Source organism: Hippopotamus amphibius, chromosome 9 (assembly GCF_030028045.1).
Source record: "Hippopotamus amphibius kiboko isolate mHipAmp2 chromosome 9, mHipAmp2.hap2, whole genome shotgun sequence".
Taxonomy (NCBI): Eukaryota; Metazoa; Chordata; class Mammalia; order Artiodactyla; family Hippopotamidae; genus Hippopotamus; species Hippopotamus amphibius.
In genome coordinates, this window is record NC_080194.1 from 141195921 (window position 1) to 141221153 (window position 25233).

At 50.4% G+C, this 25233-nt stretch overlaps 1 protein-coding gene across 1 annotated transcript in view; it reads right to left on the reverse strand.

Annotated features, from left to right (window-relative positions):
- Positions 1-25233, reverse strand: part of SDK1 (sidekick cell adhesion molecule 1) — a 793009-nt gene that overhangs the window by 165051 nt on the left and 602725 nt on the right. Inside the window, exon 14 of the mRNA XM_057750135.1 lies at positions 15228-15364. Within this exon, the coding sequence (XP_057606118.1) occupies positions 15228-15364 (137 nt within the window). The remainder of the gene's footprint in view (positions 1-15227; positions 15365-25233) is intronic.

Here is a 25233-nt window from a genome sequence, read left to right on the forward strand (position 1 = left end):
TCTCCCATTAACTGTGGAAAAACTGGCACCAATTTCTCTCGTACTTTGGGAATCTGAGGTCCTCCCAGAAGCTTCAAACGGCTCATGGTGATCTGGCTTTCTGGGCAGGCGCCCTCACAGAAAGAGTCTCTTGTCAACAGAGAAGATGAAGGAAGCTTCCCCCGTATCAGGGTAACTGGGCATGGCTGGTGGGAACCAGGGCCGCGCCAGTCAAGCTTCAATGGAAATTGAGTTTTCATGCTGAAGGCGGCTGACACACAGTAGAAAAAAATAGAGACCAAAAGTGGACTTTGAGCTCTTCCACTCACAGTGGTTCAGTTTTGTTCATGCTTCTTCTATAGAAATGGGGGGGGTGTGACAACTCAAGTGCAGGCTGAGACCAACTCACACCCGAGAGGGTGCTGCTACCAGAGGAGCTGGAAGCAGCGTGCCGCAAGGACGAGGAGAGGTTGGAAGCCCCGCACACCGTCGGCAGGAACGTCACAGCGTGTGGCCACTACAGAAGACACTGTGCAGCTCCTCAGAAGGTTACAAGTAGGATTACAATATCATCCAGCAATTCTATTTCAAAATATATACCCTAAAGACTGAGAGTAGGGTCTCAAAGAGGTATGTGTACACCCACGTTCATAACAGCATTCCTCACGGCAGCCGAAGGGCGACGCACCCCGCGTCGCTGGAGAGGCGGATGGATACACCGAGCGCAGTCCCTCCACACAGCGGGATGTTACTCAGCCTCGGAAAGGAATGACATTCTGATACCTGCTCCAACAGGGATGGCCCTTGAGGACATGATGCTTAGGGAAATAAGCCAGTCACAAAAGGACAGGCAACGTACAATTCCACTTAAATGAGACCCCTGGAGGAGCCAGATGCACAGAGCCAGAGCGTAGAGGGGTGGGTGCCGGGGCTGCGGGAGGGGTAATGGGGGTTAGTGTTTAATGGGCACAGAGTTTCAGTGTTTTGAAATGAAAAGCGTTCTGGAGATTGGCTGCACAAGACCGTGAATGTGCTTAACACTGCTGAGCTATACGTGCAAAAGTGGTTACGATGGAAAATTTCCTGTTACGTGCATTTTACCACAATTAAAATTTTTAAATGGTGGGAATAACACATAAGACAATGAGGTTGGGGGGGGGGGCGGGGAGGTAACACATGACTCTGGAGCCCAGTGGGTATGAAACAGGGAAGGGTCCCGGCGCACCTGGCACAGGCCTGGCCCCGGCAGACACTCTGCCCGACAGTCCTGTCCTCGCCCCAGGCCCCCCTCACCCCCAACCCCCGCCTCTGCCCTGGAAGGCCTGCAGGGCTGGGTGGGCTCTTCCCCACTCACGGGAGGTAGCCCCAGGCTGCCTGCCTTCCTCACGCGCAGCTCTGGGGCTCCCTCGCCCCTGGGACCACGGGTGACCCTGCCTCTGCTGCTCCTCGGTTTCCCTCCACCCACACCTCTGCCACCTTCCCCTCGTAAACTCCCCCTTGATTATTCTAAGGCTTGAGTGCCGCCTGCCCCCGCGGGGCCCTGACGGACCCAGCGCTCAAGAAAACATGTCTTCCATCCCTCTCTTCCTGCAGGTTTCAGGGTCTGTCGTGAACGGCTCACCTGCTCAGTCAGGTACAGAGTGAACGGCTGCAATTTCAGAAAGAGGCAAAGTCATAAGGACAGGGGTCGAGCCCGGGGACTGAAACGATGAATCGCACAGGGAAGGGGCAGAAAAGCACCCAGGACGCCGCCTTCCAGCCCGAAGCACCCTCCCTGCCCCCGCCCAGACTCGCCCCACGATTCCCTGCCTCGCGGTCGTCTGCTCACGCAGGGTGTGAACAACTCCTGAAAGCACAGCCCGAGCACTGGGAGCTGCTGCCCAGTCTGGCTTAACACCAGGGCCTATTCACCTGCCCTGGGCCCCCGGGCTCTGCTCAGTTCTCTGGTTGCACCTATAGGATTCTGTGTTTGTTCTTTTTCCTCTCCTACTGGAAGGTAAAAGATCTGGCAGGAAGAGAGATTAAGCTGAAAACTGATACAAATGAACCTGATCCATCTCACCGGCACCCTGATTGGACTGAAAAAAAGAGAAGTGGTTTAGGAAGGATTTGTTCTTTCACAAGCTTCGGAATTGCAAGCTTGCTGAGAGGTGTTAAAATTTAAATAGCAAGTCTGTTCCTGACAATCAATAAGCAAAATCCCTTTAAAAGATTCTTCTCCCTGTCTTCACAGAGGCGGCATGAGATGCCCGTCTTAGCACTGGAATGCAGAGAATCTTTTGATGGAGGAAACATCCCATAAAAGTTTCAATAGCTTTTTTCCTCCCCTTCGGGGATGCCCCTTGCGCCTCTGATCTAGAAGACTAAGGAATTTTAGTCTTCCCCGGCCGGGCTATTAAAGAAACCTCTGCTCCACAGACAGGCATCACTCATCTTTCTCTTGGCTTCAAGCGCCCAGAAACCACGAGGCGTTAATCACTCCTCCACTCTCTCTGTTGGTTTTCAATCCTCCCAAATGTACTGGAAGCTTTTTTCAATTAAAAAAAGAGCATCGCCACTTTCTCAATTAAAGGTACTTGAGGACGGAAAATACTTTCCAAAGAAAATTTTCTTAACTGCCAAAAGAACCATTACTATTATTAATACCTAACGTCTGTGCAGCTGTCTGCAGTCTGGAAGCACCTTCACATCCATAACCACACGAGTCCTCTAGGGAGGAAGTATTCTCTCTCCTCTTAACAGACTGAGAAAGCAAGACTCAGGAAGTGTAAGGAACTCCTCCCAAGCCTCACGGGCTGTCACCGCCTGGGCCCCTGGATGGTCGCACATGACTCAGAGCAGGGCGGCCGGGCCTCCAGCGCCCCCTCGTGTGACGCGGTGCGGGGCACCCAGCAGCTCCCGGGCAGTGCCGACACACACGCCCACACGCACTCCACGCAAGCACACGGAACCAAAAGCTGAATGCCTCTGGGCAACAAAGAAGACGCAGGGGCCAATTAAATGACGCCGGGAGGAAGCAGGCGGCCTCTCAGACGTGGGAGTTGGACAGGCAAGTGCCCCCCTCCCCCGGCTGTGCCCCAGGCAAGAGCTTGGGAGGAAGGCAGGTGGGGGCTCAAGGCAGGGAAAGTCAGTGAAGAGGCAAAACCACCAACACAACAGGTGGACCCTGTTTACGTCCCGATTCCAGCAAATCCACTGTGAAAAGACTTTAAAAAAAACGAGGGACACACATATGGGCTGAGTATAAGACGATATTAAGGATTTCATTCATTTTGGTAGCTGTGATGTCCTTTTTTGAACTATTTACTGAATCACTTAAGGATGAAATGACAAAATTTCTGAGATTTCTTTTTAAATACTCCAGCAAAAAAGTGGGGAACTGATGAAACAAATGTGGTAGCATAGCAACGGTTTTTCAAACTGAATACCGAATACCCTGCACCTCTGTGCCTATTTAGTACCTTTCCTAATGAAAAGTTTTTAGAAAGTGACCATTTTGTCACAACATTGGCAGCAGTGAGCTTCGTAACTGTCTTAAATTGTACCTCTGATAGATGAAAACATATGACGTCACTGATGCTGTACCTTGTATTTTTTATGTGAATTAAAACAACTTCCCCAGGTTACAGGGGGAGTTAAGTGGAAAATTAAGATGCAAATTTATTATTTTTCTAATTGTAATTTCACTGCTGCTTTGGCTACAACTGTCTGCATGTTGTGTCTCCTGAAATATAAGTACCGAAAGTATTAAAATATCAACGGCTACCCCTTTGACTAGCCACCCACGAGATAAACTCCATTCAAATGAATTTTATTCACTGTTGGATTCTCAGCACCTGGAAGAATGCCAGGCACACAGTAGGAACTCGATTCTCTCTTGTTCTGGGGAAGCACCTGCCAAGCCCCAGGCACTGCTGATGCCTCCATCTGTGCACACTCAACCTCCACAGTTACCTGTGGCAGGTAGGCAGGTACGAGCATCCCCATTCACACACGACAATCAGAGGCGGAGACCACGGGCTGATCTTTCCGCCTCGTGGATAAGCACAGCTTTGTTCTCCTGACTTCTGGTAGTTGCTTAGTATTAAAGCAAGGAAGCCGAGGGCTCGGTGGCAGAGACGATTCAGAAGGGGAGCTATTCTCTTGGAGGGTCCAGCAAGGTCACACTCATCAGAGACTCTCCTTCCCCAGCCCGGCTGGCTGTATAGACGCTGAACGCAAGTGCTCTGGGTTTCCTAGGCTGACCGTGCCCTCAGGACAGGGCCATGCGAATGCAACCCTAGGCACAAGTTCAAGTACAGCTCCCGACGTTTACAAGCCCGTCCCGCGTCTAGAGCAACGAGCCGTGCTGAGATCGGGGGCCGGTGGGATGGGAAGTGAGGGGAGGGCGCTTCACCTCAGTGGTCTCCCCCCTCACAAACCCCGAGCTCCATTCTAACCGTGAGAGAACCCTCTGACGAGCCCCAGCGGAGCAGTATCCTACAGAACGCCTGGCCGACACCCCGCAGAGCTGTCACGGTCATCAACACCAGGGCAAGTCTGAGAAACTGCCCGGCCAAGAGGAGCCCAAGGAGCGCGGGCCCTGAAGGTGATGTGGTGCCGGATGGGACCCGGGGACAGAAAAGGACATCTGCAAAATGCGGACACCCGATATAGCACGGCCTCCGGTGACGATCACGTGTAATGCTGGTTCCCTGACTGTGACGCGTGCCCCACGCAAAGGCAAGATGCTAATGGGGGGGCAACCGAGCGTCGGGTTCAGGGAGCTCACTGTCTCCACAGCTATTCTGTAAACCTAAAACTGTTCTAAAATAAAATGTTTAGCGAGGGGGAAAAAGGCCAGTCAGTTAAGGGGTTGGCGTGGACCAAGAGGAGAGGGGCAGGTGTGGGGCCTGCACTGGAGACCCCAGGTGTCCTGCACGAGAAGAGATCAGGGCTGTGGCACGTGGCGGTCACCAGGCATGCACAGCGCTCGCCAGCTGGATGTGGGGAGCCCAGATTTAAGCCACCGGGATTCTTCTCGGTGCTAGAGCTCTGGAGGGTGGGCTGTCCCAGACATCTGGGGAACCTCTCATGTTTGGGGACCTGCTGCCTTTGGGGTGGAGTGACCCTGCATGGGCTGCACACAGCGGTCACCCAATGGCCCTCGTGGCGGACCCTGTGCCCCCTCCAGAGGGACGTTGAGCTCTCGGCCCCCAGCTGCGGCGGCCCTGCCCAAAGTCCTGGTGGGGGTCCTTTCAGTACTGAATGGTTTTTCTCACCAAAAGCTCCAAAATTACATAAGCTATAAAACCTGGATCTACCCTGAGAACCGTACATCCATAGAGTAACACAAAAAGGTAAATTTTATTTTCATACGTATACACATATATATGCATGTATCTCACAAAAAAAAGCAACAAGTTCATTAACAAAAATTTGTAAAATAAAGAGTAGGAGAAAAACATGACACAAAACAAGCCGAGGTCGCTACTACAGTTGTTTTTTAAACTATTCTCATGATTTTTCAAGTGCTTTGTGTAATTATTTTCAAGTTTTTCAGAGACTCTGACCTATATTTCAGTGTTCATCTCAACGAGTCATTGAAAGCAGTTTGGTGGGATGAATAACATTCGCTTCTCTATTAAAGCACCCTCACGTTATTGTCACCGTGTCAACAGAGACACAGTTTCAAAGCCCAGACAACAAATAATCTCAACCTGCACGGAGCGAGGCCGCTGGGGGGGTGGGGGTGGGGGTGGGGGGGTTGTGGGATGGACCCCACTCCAGGCCACTCCTCCGCTCAGGCTGACGCGGGAACAGGGGGCAAGCACGCCAGGGCGATGAAGCAGCCTCTCCCCGTTCACGCTCAGCTCATCTGGATGTGAAAGGAGAAGCACAGATAATAGCCAGCTCTGCAAAGGTTAAATGAGGTCCTTCTGCAGGATTATGGATGAAAAATTATTAAAAGAATGAGAGGAATATAATTTGCAGTGGCACTTTAGAATTTCAAGCTTGAGCTGGCAGAAATAACATTTTTAGAATAGACCCTACTCTTGAGAGAAGACCATGAGGTCTTCCACGATTCTATCGCGGCATTAAACATTCCTAAGATGAGTGAATCGAAACACAATTTTCAAAGGACGTTGTGACCCAGACCTACTCCTGGCAACCGTGGGGGATAAGACCGAGGTCACAGGAGGGACGGGCCATACTCCCCTAAGGATGGCTGGGGTGAGAGGCTCAGACTAGTCAGACATCCTCACTGGTCCAGGATAAGGAGCAGGAAGTGGATGGGTACTCTCTGCTTAAGACAAAATCCCAAAGAGCAGACAGTTAAAAAACAGTTTTATGTCCTCCACCTTGGGGAGGCTTTCTCTGCTGCACCTGCCTTTAGAGAAACAATAGAAGTCTGTGGGGTCAGAGTTGCAATGTACCAAGTTCTGCCTTAAGAGTTAAGAACAGAAGAGCTGAGCATTTAGGAAGTAAACGAAGTTCTCTGCTAAGGAATATGGCCAGAGTGACGGCAAGAACAGGCTTCGAGACCTTCCGCTGTTCACATCCGAGGGACTGGGCCTCCTGAGCTGCGGCTGAGACACCAAACGTGACCCCGGCGTGGGCTGAGGGGGACACAGTCCTGGGAAGAGCGTGACCCCTGAACTGGAGAAGCCCTTTGCATCAGAGAAGGAGACACTGGTCGGAGGGGCTGGACACGGGGACTGGACAAACGCAGAAGTGGTGGGGAGCTCGGCCTGGGGCAGGCGACCAGTCTCGGTGAGGGGAGCCCCACGCAGTGGGCTGGGGACACGTCTGACCGCGGCTGGCCGGCGACCGGGTGGAAGCAGCTGAGCCGGCCTCGCGGAAGACACGCAGCAGGACTGCTGTGCTTCCGCGCTGAGCGGCATGAGGGGCGGCCGTCTGTGGGCTGCGGGGCCGCTCCGCTGCCGGCCCATCTCCTCATCCTGCCCAGGGGCAGGGAGGGTGGGGAGCCAAGGGGGACAGGACCCCATCCCCCCTCCTCAGCCCCCTCTGGGCCTACAACACAGCAACGGGACAGGGAATGTCCGTGACGCGCGCTGTCTTCCTGGAGGGATTTTAAAATGGGAGCAAGTGCTGTTAACGTGGGGTTAGATACGCAAAAAGCTGCAGAAATGTGAGCCCAGAGGAAACCAGCTCCTCACACTCGAGGCTGCTGGAAAGCGTGCGAGATGTGTTTCAAAGATGGATGAAAGCGACCTGAAGCAGGAAGAACAGAGTCTCTCTGCCGCTTTGGCAACCACACCAGCACGCGGCCCGGCCTCAGCTCTGCGGTCCGGGGTGGCGAGGGGACGGGGGTGCTGCACGCGCCTGGGGCGGCGGCGGGAGGATGGCAAGCCGGGCGCAGAGCCTCGCCGCGGAGGGGGCTCCCCCCTCGCAGGACCCCGGAGGGGCGCAGGCGCCGGGCCTCGGAGGGGCACAGGCGCCGGGCCTCGGAGACCGTCTCAAAGCCAGTCTTGGGTCCGCAGTTGGCACGAGAGGCCCTGCCCAAGAAAGTGACGGGTCCAGAATGTGCCCTGGGCCACCGCTGCCTGAACCCCAATACGCCACACCCACCAGGCTACCGGGCAGCGGCCGGACCTGCGCCTCATGGGGCTTCACTCACCGATTCAGAGACACCGCCCTCGGCCCCCCTCCCCGCCAGGACCCCAGCTGCCTGCACAGCCGCCGCCCGCTCCACGGGTCAAGCTGCCCGGCTGCAGCCATAGCTGCTCACACCTCAGTGTGGCATCATTCGGTCCTGTGTGTGTGAGTGTGTGTGTGTGCGAGTGAGTGTGTGTGGAGAAAGAGAGACCTACTTTTAACGAGGGCTTAAAGACCGTCTAAAGTGAAAATATGCACACAACTGGATGATGGAATGAAAATTAAAAATGAATCCAAATTCATTAAGGAGAAGAAGCCAGAGAGACGTCCTAGCACCTGGGAGGACGTAGGAAGTTCAGCTGAGTGCCGGTTCAGCCCTGGGTCCCTAGGTGACTAAGGGAGCAAAGCAGCGCTCGGGATGTGGGGCTTTAAGAGCGAGCTGCGAAGTCGCCCGGGGAACCAGCAGCCCCCGGGCAGCAGAGCCGCCTGCTGTGTGGACGGCCCCACGTGTGAGAGGCTGTGAAGACGCGGAGGATGCAGAAACATCCTTCCAACCTGACAGTTCTTGCACATCTTTGGAACAGACGAAGAAAGGTATTAACTTACAGAAGACGGTGTTTCTTTCTAAGTTAAGGAAAAAGACATTGATTTCAACTTGTGGCTCGGGAAGCTCGAGTCATGATGGCGACAAGCTCCTCAGAGTCAGCTCGGAAACTGGTCCAGAGGCAGGACCTCGGGGGTTCATGGCCGAGCTGCGAGCCTGCAGGGTACACATGTAGTGAGTTCTCCCGCATAAACTGCAGGGTATTGCTAAATGGAATAATTAAAAAAAAAAACAACTTGCTTAGAAAGAAGAAATATCCTTGCATATATGTTTAAAATCCCAAGAACGAGGAACGGGAGGAATGTATCACGTGATGAGAAATGGCTGTTGCAAATCCGTGTCATGTTCATTTATAGGAAGTCCAGACGGAAGTTGGGAGAGTGCTTGCCTTTGAAGGAGGAACACTGGAAAGGGACACAGGGAACTTCCTGAAAGGCTGAAAATGTCTTGTATCTTGTTTGAGGTGTGAGCTACATGCTGCATGTATATTTGTCAAAACTCAATAAACAACAGAAAATCAATATCATACACAACAGTAAAGAGATCAGATAGACAGCGAGTATGCCAGTTACTTTTACTTTTTTAAAATTATTCTGACCAACCCAATTAGACATAAAAGCAAAAGGAAATAGCACACTTTTACTATTTGGAGAAGATATGGTTGTCTACCTTGAAAACTAAAATGATCAACTGAAAAATATTTAGAATAATAATAAACAAATACCTAAACATCAGTAGCTTTCCTGTATTCCAGCAATGAATAACTCTCTAGAAGATGAAATGGAAAGAAAATCCTACCCACAGTAGAAATAAGACAAAATCTTAGCGCAACTGTAACAAAGTATAGAACCTATGGGTATAAACCTGCAACCTTTACTAAGCAACAGAAAGAAATAGCTGAAGAAATGGAGAAGCACATTATTTTCTGGATGGGAAGACAGCATCACCAAGAAGTCAGTGCACGTAAAACTTATCATAGGTTTAACATGATTAAAAAGTCATTGTGACAAAATAATTCCAATTTTTTTTCTAGAAGAATAAACAGGTGATAAGAACAAAAATTCTGAAAAGATAAGGGAACTGTTTTATCCGTTATTAAAACATATTTTGGGACTAAAGCAATTAAAATATTATAAAACTGGCAGAAAATCAGATGATGAATCAACAGATCCAAACAAACTCCATAGACTTTTACATAAACAGGTCCCCTTAATATATGAAAAAGGCAATTCATAAATAAGTGGATTATTCGATAAATCATGTTGAGAAAATGGGGTCATTTGGAAAAAATAAAAAGTCACATGTCAGATTACTTGCATCTAAATTCCAGATGAATTAAAGAGTTAGATGTAGTAAACCTTAAAGCTTTACAGACAAGATGAAAACTTACAAAAATATGTATGTTATGCTTGACAGTATTGAAATATCCAAACATAAAAATGAAAGAAGTCATAAAGGAAAATATCAATAGATTTACTGCATGATAAACACTTCTGTACGTCAAAAAGTAATACACACAAAAGTTAAGGGTAGAAAGCAAATTGAAAAAATTCATGTCACAAATGACCGAAAAAACCCTAAGGCCTTGATAGAAAAATAGGGAAAGGAAACTGACAGATCATAGCAGAGGAAGGGCAAAAAGCAACCAGCTTGGAAAAATGTGTTCACCAGGACCAGAAATCAAAGAAATGAAAGTCAAATAACTATATGAGACCTGAACTCAAGGCTCAGAGCCATAAATCTTCTCAATGTAAACACAGGGAAGTATCTTTGCAAACTTGGAGTGGGGAAGTTATTGAGTTTCCTTCTGGATATCTGACTTAGTTTTGGTGTCCTGCCTGTGCCGGGTCTCTCAGGGCCTGCTTTGCCTGCTGGGTGATTCAGCACTGCTGCCCAGGATGCGGGAGCAGGAGACTGGGGACAGCGCACAGAGGAGACGCCACAACGGAGCTGAACACAGAAGGGCAGGACTGGCGAACGGGCCCGGAGCAAAGCCTTGTTGCAGAAGCATGAAAAGCAGAGGAATGGGTGGCTGGAGATAAACCTGGAGAGGCAGGCGGGGGCGGGTGATAAATGGTGCTGTGAGCCGTGCCAATAAGCCTGAAATCCACTCTCGGTGGTGAGGAAGCCGATTAGCACTGGCAGCCCGGCTAGAAGGTGGCCTGGGACTAGTCTCCAGCACATCTGGGGGCCAAGGTGACCACGGAGGAGCCCGAGGTCCCTGCCCAGCCTGGCTGTGGTGCTCCGGGAGCCCCTGCAGGGCTTCAGGCAGGGCGTGTGCACTGGCAGATGTGCAGAGAACTCCCACGGGGGCTCATGGACAGTGGGTCTGAGCAGGCCAGAGGGGTGGGGCTGTGTGCGGGGCAGAGCCAGTCGGGGACTGGGCTGCAGGAATGGGAGGGGCAGTGGATTAGCCCAGAAGCCTGTGAGGTAAAACCAACCCAACAGGATGTACTGATGTGTTCGTGGGGGTGAGGCGTGGTGAGGAGTCAGGACTAAGGTCTCTGTTTCTAACCTGGAAAACTGTGGGGGGACGTGATGAGCTCTACTTTGACAGTTTGAATTTGGTGAACCCAGGGACATCTAGGTGGGGCTGTCCACGTGCATCTGAGGTCTGGGTTGGAAACAGGTGACAGGGAGCTGCAGCTTGGATGGGAGGTGAGCCTCGGGGCAGGGATCGCGGGGGGAAACGTGCAGAGAGAAGACCAGTGTCCTGAGCAACACGGTAAGGGCAGGACTGGAAATGAAGTCAGATGAGTCAGAGAAAATGGTCCAAGAGAAAAAAGGCTGGGAGGTGAGAGTGAGGAGGGAGATGAAGCTGAGCCCAGGGGCAGAGTGGTGAGGCGATGGGAGCACGGGACGCAGGGATGTCCGGGAATTGGGGGCGGAAAAGTGCTCGCTGGGTCCGTCCTTTGGAAGTGATGCTACAGCTTCGGCAGAGGGGGGCGGATGGCAGGAAGGGGCGATGAAGAGGCGGAAGGAGCTGGGGGAGGGGGCTTGAGGACGGAGGGCCGAGGGATTCAGGGATGCAGCTGAGTCCTGGGGGAGGTGGCGGCAGAGGGGCCAGGGATGTGGGGGCAGGCTGCTTTCCACATATGGGACCGCAGGGATTACTTTTATTCTTTGTGCTTTAAGTAATTTCTAAAATTTTTATTCATGAGCATATGTAACTTTAATAATAAAAATTAGGCATTTTTTATATTTTAATTAAATTTAAATATTATAAGGTATAAAGCAAAACCATAACTATGAACACTCATATCTGTTAAAAACTAACAGTAGAACTAAACAAGAGGAACTATTCTGAAATTTTCATAGACGTATGCTTGTTAACGGGCACAGGACAACAGGAGACACCTGCTAAGGAGACACCTGCTAAGATTTAAACAAATTAATGGGGAAAAGACCCACTTTTTCTAAGTGGTCAAAGACCACACTTATTCTGTTTTAGCAGTAAAATGCCTCAGTTAAACTCATGAAAACAGGGACGGGCTCGGTTTGAGAATTCGTCTGAGACACGCAGATGGCCTCCCCCCAATGTCAGGGCTATCACAGGAGCTTGCGCGTCTGTGCGCGTCCAACACCACGTGATGCCGGTTCAGCCGTGTTAAAGGACACCTTTTTAAGGAGGTAAAATCATGGTTCTCACCCCAATATAAAATGCGCACGTGTCAAAGATTTTACTTGTCATTAATTAATGAGGGAAACCAGTAAGATGTTACATTGTATCACAGGAGAATTCCAACAACACACACACACAATCAGGAACGCTAAAGTGAATTCAGAAACACACGCAAAGCTGACCGGTAGCTGTAGAGCAGCAGCCAGCTACTGCAGTAACCACTGATAACCGGGACTCAGTTTACTGGCATCTCTATGGACAAGAATAACTTGCAGCACTACAAGTTTCCTATAGTCTAGAGTTGTGAAAATAGCTCAAAAACAATGAAAAGCGCAGGCCCCCAAAGCATCAGGTAAACCTGAAGGCTTCTCGATGAGATGCCCAGTGACCAGTTTTGGGGTCCACTTCAGTGTTCACTACAAGTTTTTTCTGGCAGTCTCCCCCTTGTGATCAAACTCAACAAACATCTTAGAGCGTGGGCCAGATCCTTTTGCTATGCAACAGAGTTCTCCGCCTGTATACAGGGTCCCTGCTATGACGACACTAAGCATCCCTGCTCTCTCTCAAAACAGGGATCCCCTAGGCTCCCTGGCCGCCGCCGGGCCTGACCCGCTGCCCCCAGCCCAGCAGGCCTGTACCTCGGGCCAGGCCTTGGGACGCTGCTGCCCTCTCCAGCTCCTGGCGTGCCACAGAGACTCCTGGGCAAGAGTACTACAGCTCCACGGAGGAACTACGGGACGCCTGCAGGGGCCACACTCTCCACAAAAGGGCTCCGGCTGTAGCCGAGGGCATCTACAAACACGCGGCACAAGCTCCAGAGTTCTGCTCCATAACAGCTCTGAAGAGGCTCTTTGATGATGGTTGGCACATTGCGAGGGCAGGTGTTATGAAGTGCCTGCCTCTGCCACTAAACCCCGCCAGTCTGGTCCCTGCAGGATCCAGGGTTTCCAGGAGAATGGCATCCCACGCAGCCTGCAAGGAGGTGCTGGCGGCACCGAGTGCCCCGAGAAGCCGGATGAGTGGGCCGTTGGATGGAGCTATTTAGAGCTGTCCACTTGCACAGCACTGAGTGTAGGCCAAATACCATCTCCATTTTAGTGTACTTGCTGCTAGGCTGTTCTTCCTGACCATAACGAGCCATCACGTTCAGCTGCTTCTTAAGGGCACGGGTTCCTAATAGACATAAACACCAGATCACTGGCCCAGAAGACAGTGATGGTCTTGCTCTCTGCACGGCAGGGAGACGTGCGGCCAGTCCACTGAGAGCAGCACGAAATGATTCAGCCAAGGCTGCAGTTGTGTTTCCTGCAATCGAAATCAGGATCAGCCCGGAGATAACCATCTTGTCCATTTCAGACTCCTTGTGTGATAATCACACTCAATGCAATCGCAACAATGGTGCAGAGGACTCCAGATGCTTCTACACTAGGGCTCTACAGGAAAGCCTCTGGGTGCCAGTCAGCCGCAGGTGGGGCCAGCACGGGAGCCGGAGGCTGATGAGGGAGGACGAGGGCCTCAGCGGTCCCTTTCTCAGCATCCTGGCTGGTCCCCCACGTTACCACCACCTTGAAAGCTGGCGTTTCTAAACGCCTCGTGGCTCACACTCTGGGGCCCTTGTCCTCCGCCGACCCAGGCCCACGTCACGCCTGCCCCTCTTGAAGGCGCTGTCTATCTCCCGTCTGGTCCCCCCGCAACCTCCCTACAGCACTCGGGATGTACCTCACCGGGAGCGCGTCATGCGGCAGGATGTGTGGACGTGCCTGACCACGACTCTGCTGTCAGTGGGCTGAGGTTGGTCATTTCGGCTCTGCACCCCGGCAGCCAGCAGGGTGCCTGGTGCAGCGCAGATGCCCAGTCGGGACTTGGTGCTGAACGAACAGACAGACAGAATGAGTGACTGCAGGTAAAACCTGCTTTTTATTTAGGCAAGATGTCTCACAAACAGCCAACCCATCATGCACGTTGTTGAGAAAACAGTTGGGCGGCGTTTGAAACAGTGCCTTATCCCACGTAACCCGGGCTCCGCAGAGCACCTCCCTTACGGCGGATGGCCTGTGACAATAACGTGAGTCCCTCACTGGGGACGCTACCAGAGGCACTGACCCAGTTCATCTGGTGAGCGCCTCCTCGGGGCACAGGGACGGGACCACAGCCCTGATCTCAAGGAGACGCCAGCACTCACGTGGAGAGCCTGCTCCTGCCGGTTCTCTCCGTGCACGTCACCATCAGGCCCCGTTTTGCTCACAGGCCACGAGGCCCTGACATCCTCGCGAAAACCATACCTGCTCAGAAAGGTGACTTCAATCAATGCGGCCAACTGCCCCACCCCCCCTTGATCAGAGCCGTTGAACGGAGGCTAAGATGGTGTTGGCTGATCTCTACTCACAACCCACCCTCTCCTTGAGGAGAGAGGTGGGATCAGCATCGCAGACGACCACGCAGAGGGGGCGCGGGCCTGGGCCCCAGGCACCTCGGTCTCATGTGCCCAGAACCGAAGCCGTGTAGTCAAGCGTGAGCGTTCAGAACCCAGGACGTGGAAGGAGAATACTAGAGGGGTTGGGCGGGCGATTCAAATAAAGGCAGGTCCACAGAGTGGCTTCCTCTAAGCCCCGCAGAGACGAAACCCAAGTGCCATCCCGTGCAGCCACCACAGGCCGCTGCTCAAGCACGAGAGGGAGGGGTCTGCCTCCCACTCCTCTGCAGCGGCCTGGCCGTCAGGAGGAGCACAGGCTCCAGAGGCTGACAGCCGGGTGGATCCCCTCCTCACCTGCTGCTACCCGTGACCTTGGTGAAGTCCCCTCCTCACCTGTTACTACCCGCGACCTTGGGCCAGGGGTTTATACCAGCAGAGGAGAGGAGGGGAGTGGCCGGTGCGGCTGGAGGGAAGCTCAGTGAGGTAGGAGACTGTTTAGTGAAGGACGGTGCTGACCGCGGTGCTGACCGCGCCGAGAGGTGAGCGACATGAGGCTAGAGAGGGCCCACCAGCACTTAGCACGGCGTCTGCGCCAAAACCTCCAAAACGGGTTGACGATCAACGCTGATGGCCCTCAGATCAGCCCCAGGTGGAGGCACTGTTCACGCATTTCCGAGTTCGTCCGAGGCTGAATCGGGTACCCTTGCTCAGGGCGGCCCTGTGTGCATGGCCCCCTGGGGCCTCGGCCCAAACCCAGGCCCCCCCCCCCCCCCCCCCCCCCCCCGCCCCAGAGGCCCTCCAGCCACTCCTCCCGCTGCCCGCCTAGGCTCCCAGGACGCCTTTTACTTTTCCCAAGGCCCGAGCTGCGGCTTTCATTTGAAACTCGGTAAGGCATTGTAACGTTTGCCTAGTTGTTCTGGGTCTGAGCCAGAAGTAAAGGTTAAGGACATTAAGAGCACAGGGAGAAATCTGATTATCGTCCATGGTGACAGAGCTGCTTCGATACTTACTGTTTTCAGACAGCTCCACAATGTAATAAAGGACAGGGCTGTTTCCATCAAAGGGCCGCACCCAGGAGAGCACCACGGCATGGCTGTGGGAAGAGTTCAGGCTGGCCAGGAGGTTCTGGGGTGAATGAGGCAGTTCACTTGGATACAAAGGCACAAACAAGAAAAAGAAAAGAAAAGAAAACGCACATCAGAATTGCAGGTTAGCCTCCTGGTTCCAACACTGCGGGTCCTCGCGTGCAATGTTTGGAAAATGGAGGACATCAAACAGGCCCCGAACACACACACTAAGTACTCCCCGCCCCCCAAACCCTTCACCATTCACAACGCGTTTTATTTTCCAAACATAATTCGATTTAATCCCTCCTCTGGTAGGGATTAAACAACTAATGACTCTCACTTAAATCGAGTTGGGAGTGCTGATTTTATGCCGCAGGCTACGTAATTGAGAAAACTTGGTCGACAGTTTGTCTTTACAGCTAGAGGCTGTTACTGGGAATGCAGGAGCGCAGAGTGGGAACAGGCCTGGGAAACATGACTTAGGGCGCGTGCTTCCGACCCCAGCCGTGTGGCGTTGCCAGCCAAGATGCCCACGTGTATTCCTGGACCGCGCAGCTGCCTCGTTACTGCGCTTGCGAGGTTATGTTGTCATTCTGCCTTCTCTCGGATAATGGAGATTCGGGAAAAGCACTGAGAGGGACATGTGGTGAGAACACTAACGGAAACCCCATGGAAACAGTAAACAGTGCATCAGCAAAGCTATAAAACGGAAACATGGAGCAAATACATTCTGGAAAGAAGTTACTAACAGAAAGGGTCTTCTCTAGCAGAAACCACGCGGTCAGCGACCTTGCCATCAGAAGCCGCCGGGCCCGCACTTAACCTTCACCTCTCACGCTCCGGGAGCAGGACCCCGTCCTGTGGCCATTAGGGACGGCTTCTCCTCCTACGAGAGTGCTGGGAAAGGTGGGGCCAGTGCGACCCGCCTCACCTGCCAACTAGCTTCTGGTCTCTCTTAGACATCAATTACTGCTAACGCACATAGGTCAGCACAAAAAGCCATAATTATACTTGATATTTTTAATTTAAAAAACATACTCATTACACTTCAGAATTTATTAAGCTGTTATGTGCTTGCAGCTACCTAAGAAACACAGCTCTCTATAACCCACCCGCACCGTTTATAAATTAATATTTCTAACGTAGACTGCGACTTTAAAGCAGTACAATGAAGAATAAGCTTGAGCCTGAAATGCTGTCTTGTTTTCCCTTTCATTGTGAATTAAGCTTTAAATCAGAAGAGGAGCAGTTACTTCTGTCTGAGTTCTCCAATAGCGGAACCTCCCTTAGATTTCCAACAGAGGCCAATATGAAGGAAAGGCCGGGACGAAAACATCCTCTCTGCTTCTCTCCATTTCTTGGTGGATGTGGTTTGTTCTGAAACCAAACTAAACCACACCAAAGCTGTTGAAACAGTCCCACCTGCAAACAAGCTGACACTAAACCTGGATATATATATATCCAAATGAGACAAGTTTGGTCTTTGTCCTGGGTTCCTGGGATGGAACTTCTAAACCCTTGGAATTTCCTGAGTGACAGGAATGTCTTTGCTATTTGTGGCGGACCCCTCAGGTCGCACCCGAGCTTGTGCTAAAGGTCACGCGTGGGAGGGCCCTTCACGGTTCCAGGAGGCGGGTGTGCACGCTGGAAAGGCCCGCCATGCATCAGAGGGCTGGGGCCTGAGCCAGCGATCCCCCAGAAGAGGAAGGGTGGGGGCCCGGGACGGCGCTCAGTCACGCGGCCAAGGCTCCGCCCAGTCACGACCGCGTACTGAAACCCCAACAGAACTGGACACCGGGCTCACCGGACATGCCGGCTGGGGATCAGACACGTGTGTGCCGGGAGGGTGGTGGGTCCTGAGGCCACAGGCTTTGTGCTTGGCCTCCCAGCCCGTGCCCTGTGCCCCGCCTCAGCTGTCCGGTCCTGGTCGTCACCCTTCGTGGTAAAACGGAATCGTAAGCATGAACTGAGCCCTGTGCGTTGCTCCAGGGAATCACTGAACTGACGGGGAGTGAGTGTGTTAGGAGCCCCGGCACAAGCAGCGGTGTCTGGAGTGAGGACGGTGTCCCTCCCCGCGGGGTCTGCGCTAGCTCCAGGCAGTGTCAGAACTGCGTTGTAAACACGCCCTGAACGGAAGGTTTTCCGACACGAGGAACGTTAACTCAGAAGGCTGACAGGGCTGGCTGGTGTCCGGGCCGTTTGCTACGTGTGGACACTGGCCGTGCTCACAGAGGCCCCTTGAGGGCCACCCCGGTCTCACTTCCAAGTCGGGAGGAGAGACGGGCAGGTGACCTGAGGCCTTGGAAGCAGAGGCAGGACCCACGAGCCTGAGCAGACCTGTGTGACGCGGACGAGGGGGACCCTGGGGGTCCCGAGTGGCGTCTTAGCGCCTGGGAAGCGATTCTGACGGAAGACTTCACAGGCTTGTCTCCGGGGTTGACGGCGAACCATCCCTCCCGCCAGAACCAGTGCGTTCACCTGCCTGCCCTCTTTCCAGCCATGGCTGTGCTCCGGGATCTCCACTCCACCCACGGTCCTCCCTGCACACGGGCGCCGAATGCGTCACCGAGTCCCACCTGCCGGGCCTCAGAAAGGCCCACAACACCAGCCCCTCTGCTCCGTCCGCACGCCAGCCTCCCAGAGCCTGACACTTGGGCTGCGTGGAACCCTCTGCACTGCTGGGGTCATGCCGCCCCCTGCACCCTCTGGACCTCCCCCTCCACGCTCGTGAGCCCCGCCCCCAACACCAGGTGCTCTCGCAAGAGCCTGGAAGCGCCTGGCTGTGGTCAAGGCCATGACCAGTGACGCGCAGCTCCCTGAGCCCAGCCATTCCTGCCCGCGTCGGAAAAGCCAGCTCAGCCTCCGAAGCTCAGCCCCTCCTCTGTGAAGACTTTCTGGGCCCCCTCTCACCCTTGACTAATTCTTGAGCAGAACTCATCAGATCTATGCTCGACTCCCTCTGCGGTTCACAGACTTTTCAGCTGAACAAACACCGTGACGCCGACAGGCGTGGAGCCCACGGCACGTGTGTGCTGGCAGCCCCGCAGCCCCGCAGCGCCCACGCCGGGCCCCGGGTGGCACGCGTGCAACGGGGCAGCGTGGACACACGGGCCCAGCAGGGGAGGAGCGAGGAACACACGGTCCTCCCCCAGCTCCCCCGCACCCCCACGGGTTGGGGACACAGAGGGGAGGCCGCCACCGCCCTGGCCTCTGGGGCGCACAGCTGAGGAGCGCGAGGCCGGAGCCCAGCGGGGATGGTGCAGGACAGGGCGGCGGGGACCTGCTGGGCTGGACACAGAGCCGGGCCGCAGCTCCAGCTCGTGGAGGAGGTGGGGGCTGACTGGGAGGATAAGGAGCGGGCGCAGGAAGACCGGGGGAGCTTGGGGGGCACTGGCGGGAACGCAGAGCTCACACTGGGTGGGGGAGGCAGTCACGTAAGAGACGCCCGGGCTCAAAATTTCTGGCGTATCTGTGTGATGCTGACTTTCCGGAGGCTGGAACTGGGACCCCAAGGCCAGCTCATCAGAAAGGGTCCTGAGACAAAACGTCGGATGATGGTCTGTGTAACGGCCAGGCGGGAGGACAGACCACACAATGAAGCTGGTGAGAGGTCAGAGGAGGCAGGCGGCCGCGGCTGACACGTCCGGGGTCCGTGGGACACATGGGTAGCCAGAGGTGGGCACGGCTGGGTCGGGACAAGCCTCGCAGAGCGGCCTTCTTGTCCTTGAGGATGGACAGACGGACAGGAGGCCGGCGGGAAGAGACAGGCTCCTCCTGGACACGAGGAGAGTCACGAGCGCCCCTCCACACACCTTGTCCTGGGGGCCACGTGGGATCCGATTCTAACATTCCCACTACCGGGAAAACCCAGGGTCTACACGCGATTTCAGATCACGCTTCTCAGCCTACATGAGGGCGCACTCCTCAATGACCGATCTGACAGGTGAGTGGGCAGCTCCTTTCTTGGGGCTGGAGAGCTTTGTGGACAGCGGGCTGCTCCCTCCTCCGTGTCTACAGGTCACTCCAGAGCAGCCTCCTGTCCGGCCCTGGGGCTGGCTCAGGCAAGCTCCCCATCTAGCCCTCAGAGCTTGACGCTCACCCAGGCCGTGAGCCTGGCGAGGGTGGCTTCTGACGTCCCCCCTCCTAGCACTGGAAAGCCACCAAGGAGGAGGCCCAGGGCCTGCCAGAAGCAGGCACACGGCGCTGCAGCAAGGGCAGGGGTGGCCAAGGACATGGCGGTCCGTGATGCAGCTACAAATAACGGGCCCTCGTCCAACGCTGCCCGAGAGGGTCCACACTCACCGCCCGGAGGACAGCCCGCACAAAGTGTGATTTTTACATACATCATGGGACTCAGAGTCGGAAGGAAATCTGGCTGTTCTTCCCTAGTTCCAGCCTCTCCCCTATTTGGAAATCCCCTCTAGCCTAGCTCTTGTGTTCCATATCGCCTGTCTCATGACGCAAAAAACTTTTTAATATACACTGGAAACGTACACTATTTTTTTTAAGAACTTTTATTGAGATACAGGTAACAGACAATAAACTGCATATATTTAGAGCATACAATTTGGTATCCCAATCTCCCAATTCATTCCCCCTCAACTCTCCCCGCTGTCCCCACTTGGTATCCATATGTTTGTTCTCTACATCTGTGTCTCTAGTTCTGCCTTGCAAACGGGTTCATTTGTACCATTTTTCTATGTTCCGCATATATGTGTTAATATACAATATTTGTTTTCCTCTTTCTGACTCAACTTCACTCTGTATGAGTCTCTAGGTCCATCCAAGTCTCTACAAATGTCCCAGTTTCATTGCTTTTTACAGCTGGGTAATATTCCATTGTATATATGTACCACATCTTCTTTATCCATTCATCTGTGGATGGACATTTAGGTTGCTTCCATGTCCTGGTTATTGTAAATAGTGCTGCAATGAACATTGGAGTGCATGTATCTTTTTGAATTATGGTGTTCTCTGGGTATATGCCCAGTAGTGGGATTGCTGGATCATATGGTAGTTCTATTTTTAGTTTTGCAAGGAACCTCCATACTGTTCTTCATAGTGGCTGTATCAATTTATATTCCCACCAGCAGTGCAAGAGCATTCCCTTTTCTCCACACCCTCTCCAGCATTTACTGTTTGTCGATTTTCTGATGATGCCCATTCTAACCAGTGTGAGGTGATACCTCATTGTAGTTTTGATTTGCATTTCTCTAATAATTAGTGATGTTCAGGAGCTTTTCATGTGCCTCTTGGCCACCCGTATGTCTTCTTTGGAGAAATGCCTATTTAGGTCTTCTACCCATTTTTTGATTGGGTTGCTTGTTTTTTTGATATTGAGCTGGATGAACTGTTTATATATTTTGGAGATTAATCCTTTGTCTGTTGATTCGTTTGCAAATATTTTCTCCCATTCTGAGGGTTGTCTTTTCATCTTGCTTATAGTTTCCTTTGCTGTGCAGAAGCTCTGAAGTTTCATTAGGTCCCACTCATTTATTTTTGTTTTTATTTCTATTACTCTAGGGTATGGATCAAAAAAGACCTTGTTGTTATTTACATCGAAGAGTGTTCTTCCTATGTTTTCCTCTAGGAGTTTTATAGTGACTGGCCTTACATGTAGGTCTTTAATCCATTTTGAGTTTACTTTTGTGTATGGTGTTAGGGAGTGTTCTAATTTCATTCTTTTACACGTAGCTATCCAGTTGTCCCAGCACTGCTTATTGAAGAGGCTGCCTTTTCTCCATTGTATATCCTTGCCTCCTTTGTCATAGATTAGTTGACTGTAGTTTATCTCTGGGTTTTCTATTCTGTTCCATTGATCTATATTTCTGTTTTTGTGCCAGTACCATACTGTCTTGATCACTGTAGCCTTGTAGTATAGCCTGAAGTCAGGAAGCCTGATTCCACCAACTCCGTCTTTCCTTCTCAAGATTGCTTTGGCTATTCGGGGTCTTTTGTGTTTCCATACAAATTGTAAAATGTCTTGTTCTAGTTCTGTGAAAAATGCCATTGGTAATTTGATCGGGATTGCATTGAATCTGTAAATTGCTTTCAGTAGTATAGTCATTTTCACAATGTTGATTCTTCCAATCCAAGAACATGGTATGTCCCTCCATCTGTTTGTGTCGTCTTTGATTTCTTTCATGAGTGTCTTATAGTTTTCTGAGTACAGGTCTTTTACCTCCTTGGTTAGGTTTATTCCTAGGTATTTTATTCTTTTTGTTGCAATGATGAATGGGATTGTTTCCATAATATCTCTTTCTGATCTTTCATTGTTAGTGTATAGAAATGCAAGAGATTTCTGTGTGTTAATTTTGTATCCTGCAACTTTACCACATTCATTGATTAGCTCAAGTAGTTTTCTGGTGGCATCTTTAGGATTTTCTATGTATAATATCACATCATCTGCAAACAGTGACAGTTTTACTTCTTCTTTTGCAATCTGGATTCCTTTTACTTCTTTTTCTTCTTTGATTGCTGTGGCAAAGACTTCCAAAACTATGCTGAATAGTAGTGGCGAGAGTGGACATCCTTGTCTTGTTCTTGATCTTAGAGGGAATGCTTTTAGTTTTTCACCATTGAGAATGATGTTTGCTGTGGGTTTGTTATATATGGCCTTTATTATGTTGTGGTAGGTTCCCTCTATGCCCACCTTCTGGAGAGTTTCTATCATAAATGGGTGTTGAATTTTGTCAAGAGCTTTTTCTGCATCCATTGAGATGATCATGTGGTTTTTATCCTTCAATTTGTTAATATGGTGTATCAACATTGATTGATTTGCATATATTGAAGAATCCTTGCAATCCAGGGATAAACCCCACTTGATCATGCTGTATGATCCTTTGAATGTGTTGTTGGATTCTGGTGGCTAGTATTTTGTTGAGGATTTTTGCATCTAAATTCATTAGTGATATTGGTCTGTAGTTTTCTTTTTTTTGTAGTATCTTTGTTTGGTTTTGGTATCAGGGTGATGGTGGCCTCATAAAATGAGTTTGGGAGTGTTCTTTCCTCTGCAATGTTTTGGAAGAGTTTGAGAAGGATGAGTGTTAGCTCTTCTCTAAATGTTTGATAAAACTCACCTGTGAATCCATCTGGTCCTGGACTTTTGTTTGTTGGGAGATTTTTAATCACAGTTTCAATCTCATTACTTGTGATTGGTCTGTTCATATTTTCTATTCTTCCTGATTCAGTCTTGGAAGGTTATACCTTTCTAAGAATCTGTCCATTTCATCCAGGTTGTCCATTTTATTGGCATACAGTTGCTTGTAGTAGTGTCTTATGGTGCTTTTTTATTTCTGTGGTGTCTGTTGTAACTTCTGTTTCATTTCTAATTTAATTGATTTGAGTCCTCTCTCATTTTCTTGATGAGTCTTGCTAGAGGTTTATCAATTTTATTTATCTTCTCAAAGAACCAGCTTTTAGTTTTATTGATTTTTGCTACGGTTTTGTCTCTCTTTTGTTTATTTCTGCTCTGATCTTTACGATTTCTCTCCGTCTAATAACTTTGGGTTTTGTTTGCTCTTCTTTCCCTAGTTTCTTTAGGTGTGAGGTTAGATTATTTATTTGGGGTTTTTCTTGTTTCTTGAGGTAGGAATGTATTGCTATAAAATTCCCTCTTAGAACTGCCTTTGCTGCATTCCATGGGTTTTGGATCGTTGTGTTTTCACTGTCATTTGTCTCTAGGTATTTTTTGATTTTCTCTTTGATTTCTTCAGTGAACTCTTGGTTATTTAGTAGCATATTGTTTAGCCTCCATATGTTTGTGTTTTTTACAGTCTTTTTCCTGTAATTGATTTCTAATCTCATAGTGTTGTGGTCGGAAAAGATGCTTGATATGATTTCAATTTTCTTGAATTTACCAAGGTTTGATTTATGACTCAAAATGTGATCCTGGAGAATGTTCCATGTGCACTTGAGAAGAACGTGTAATCTGCTGTTTTTGGATGTAATGTCCTATAGATATCTATTAAATCAAGCTGATTTATTGTGTCATTTAAAGCTTGTGTTTCCTTATTAATTTTCTGTGTGGATGATCTGTCCATTGGTGTAAGTGGGGTATTAAAGTCCCCCACTATGATTGTGTTACTGTCTATTTCCTCTTTCATAGCTGTTAGCATTTGCCTTATGTATTGAGGAGCTCCTACATTGGGTGCATATATATTTGTAATTGTTATCTCTTCTTCTTGGATTGATCCCTTGATCTTTATGTAGTGTCCTTTCTTGTCTCTTGTAACATTTTTTATTTTAAAGTCTATTTTATCTGATATGAGTATCACTACTCCAGCTTTCTTTTGATTTCCATTTGCATGGAATATCTTTTTCCATCCCCTCACTTTTAGTCTGTATGTGTCCCTAGGTCTGAAGTGAATCTCTTGTAGACAGCATATATATGGGTCTTGTTTTTGTATCCATTCAGCCAGTCTGTGCCTTTTGGTTGGTGCATTTAGTCCATTTACATTCAAGGTAATTATCAATATGTATGTTCCTATGACCATTTTCTTAACTGCTTTGTGTTTGTTTTTGTAGGTCCTTTTCTTCTCTTATGTTTCCTGCTTAGAGAAGTTCCTTTAGCATTTGTTGTAGGGCTGGTTTGGTGGTGCTGAATTCTCTTAGCTGTTGCTTGTCTGTAAAGCTTTTGATTTCTCCATCGAATTTGAATGAGATCCTTGCTGGGTAGAGTATTCTTGGTTGTAGGTTCTCCCCTTTCATCACTTGAAATATATCATGCCACTCCCTTTTGGCTTGCAGAGTTTCTGCTGAGAAATCAGCTGTTACCCTTATGGGAGTTCCCTTGTATGTTATTTTTCCTTCTTCCCTTGCTGCTTTTAATAACTTTTCTCTGTCTTTAATTTGTGTCAATTTGACTAATATATGTCTAGGCATGTTTCTCCTTGGGTTTATCCTGCCTGGGACTCCCTGCACTTCCTGGACTTGGGTAGCTGTTTCCTTTCCCATGTTAGGGAAGTTTTCAACTATAATCTCTTCCACTATTTTCTCAGGTCCTTTCTCTCTCTCTTCTCCTTCTGGGACCCCTATAATGCGAATGTTGGCACGTTTAACATTGTCCCAGAGGTATCTTAGGCTGTCTTCAGTTCTTTTCATTTTTTCCTTATTCTTTTCCACATCAGTGATTATCACCATTCTGTCTTCCAGCTCACTTATTCGCCCTTCTGCCTGAGTTAATCTGCTATTGGTTCCTTTTCGTGTATTTTTCATTTCAGTTATTGTGTTGCATATCTCTGTTTGTTTGCTCTTTAATTCTTCTAGGTCTGGTAAACTTTTCTTGAACTTTTTTTTTTTTTTTTTTTTAGGCGCACGGGCTTAGTTGCTCCGTGGCATGTGGAATCTTCCCAGGGCAGGGCTCGAACCCGTGTCCCCTGCATTGGCAGGCGGATTCTTTACCACTGCACCACCTAGGAAGTCCATCTTGAACTTTTTGATCTTTGCATCCAGTCTTTGTTCAAAGTCCTGGATCATCCTCACCATCATTATTCTGAATTCTTTTTCTGGAAGGGCGCCTATCTCCTCTTCATTTAGTTGTTTTTCTGGGATTTTAGCTTGTCCCTTCATCTGGTACAAAGTCTTTTGCCTTTTCATTTTTTCTATCTTTCTGTGGCTGTGGTTTTCAGTTCCACAAGATGAAATACTGATGATACTGCTTGATTCCGCTGTCTGCCCTCTTGTGGAGGAAGCTATTTAGGAGGCTCGTGGGTGCTTCCTGATGGGAGGGACTGATGGTGGGTAGGGCTGGGTGGGCATAGCTCAGTAAGACTTTAATCCGATTTGGTGGGTGGAGCTCAGTAAAACTTTAACCTGCTTGTCTGCTAATGCATGGGGCTGTGTTCCCACCTTGTTGGTTGTATGGCCTGAGGTGACCCAGCACTGGGCTTACAGGCTCTTTGGTGGGGCTAATGGTAGACTCTGCGAGGGCTCACGCCAATGAGCACTT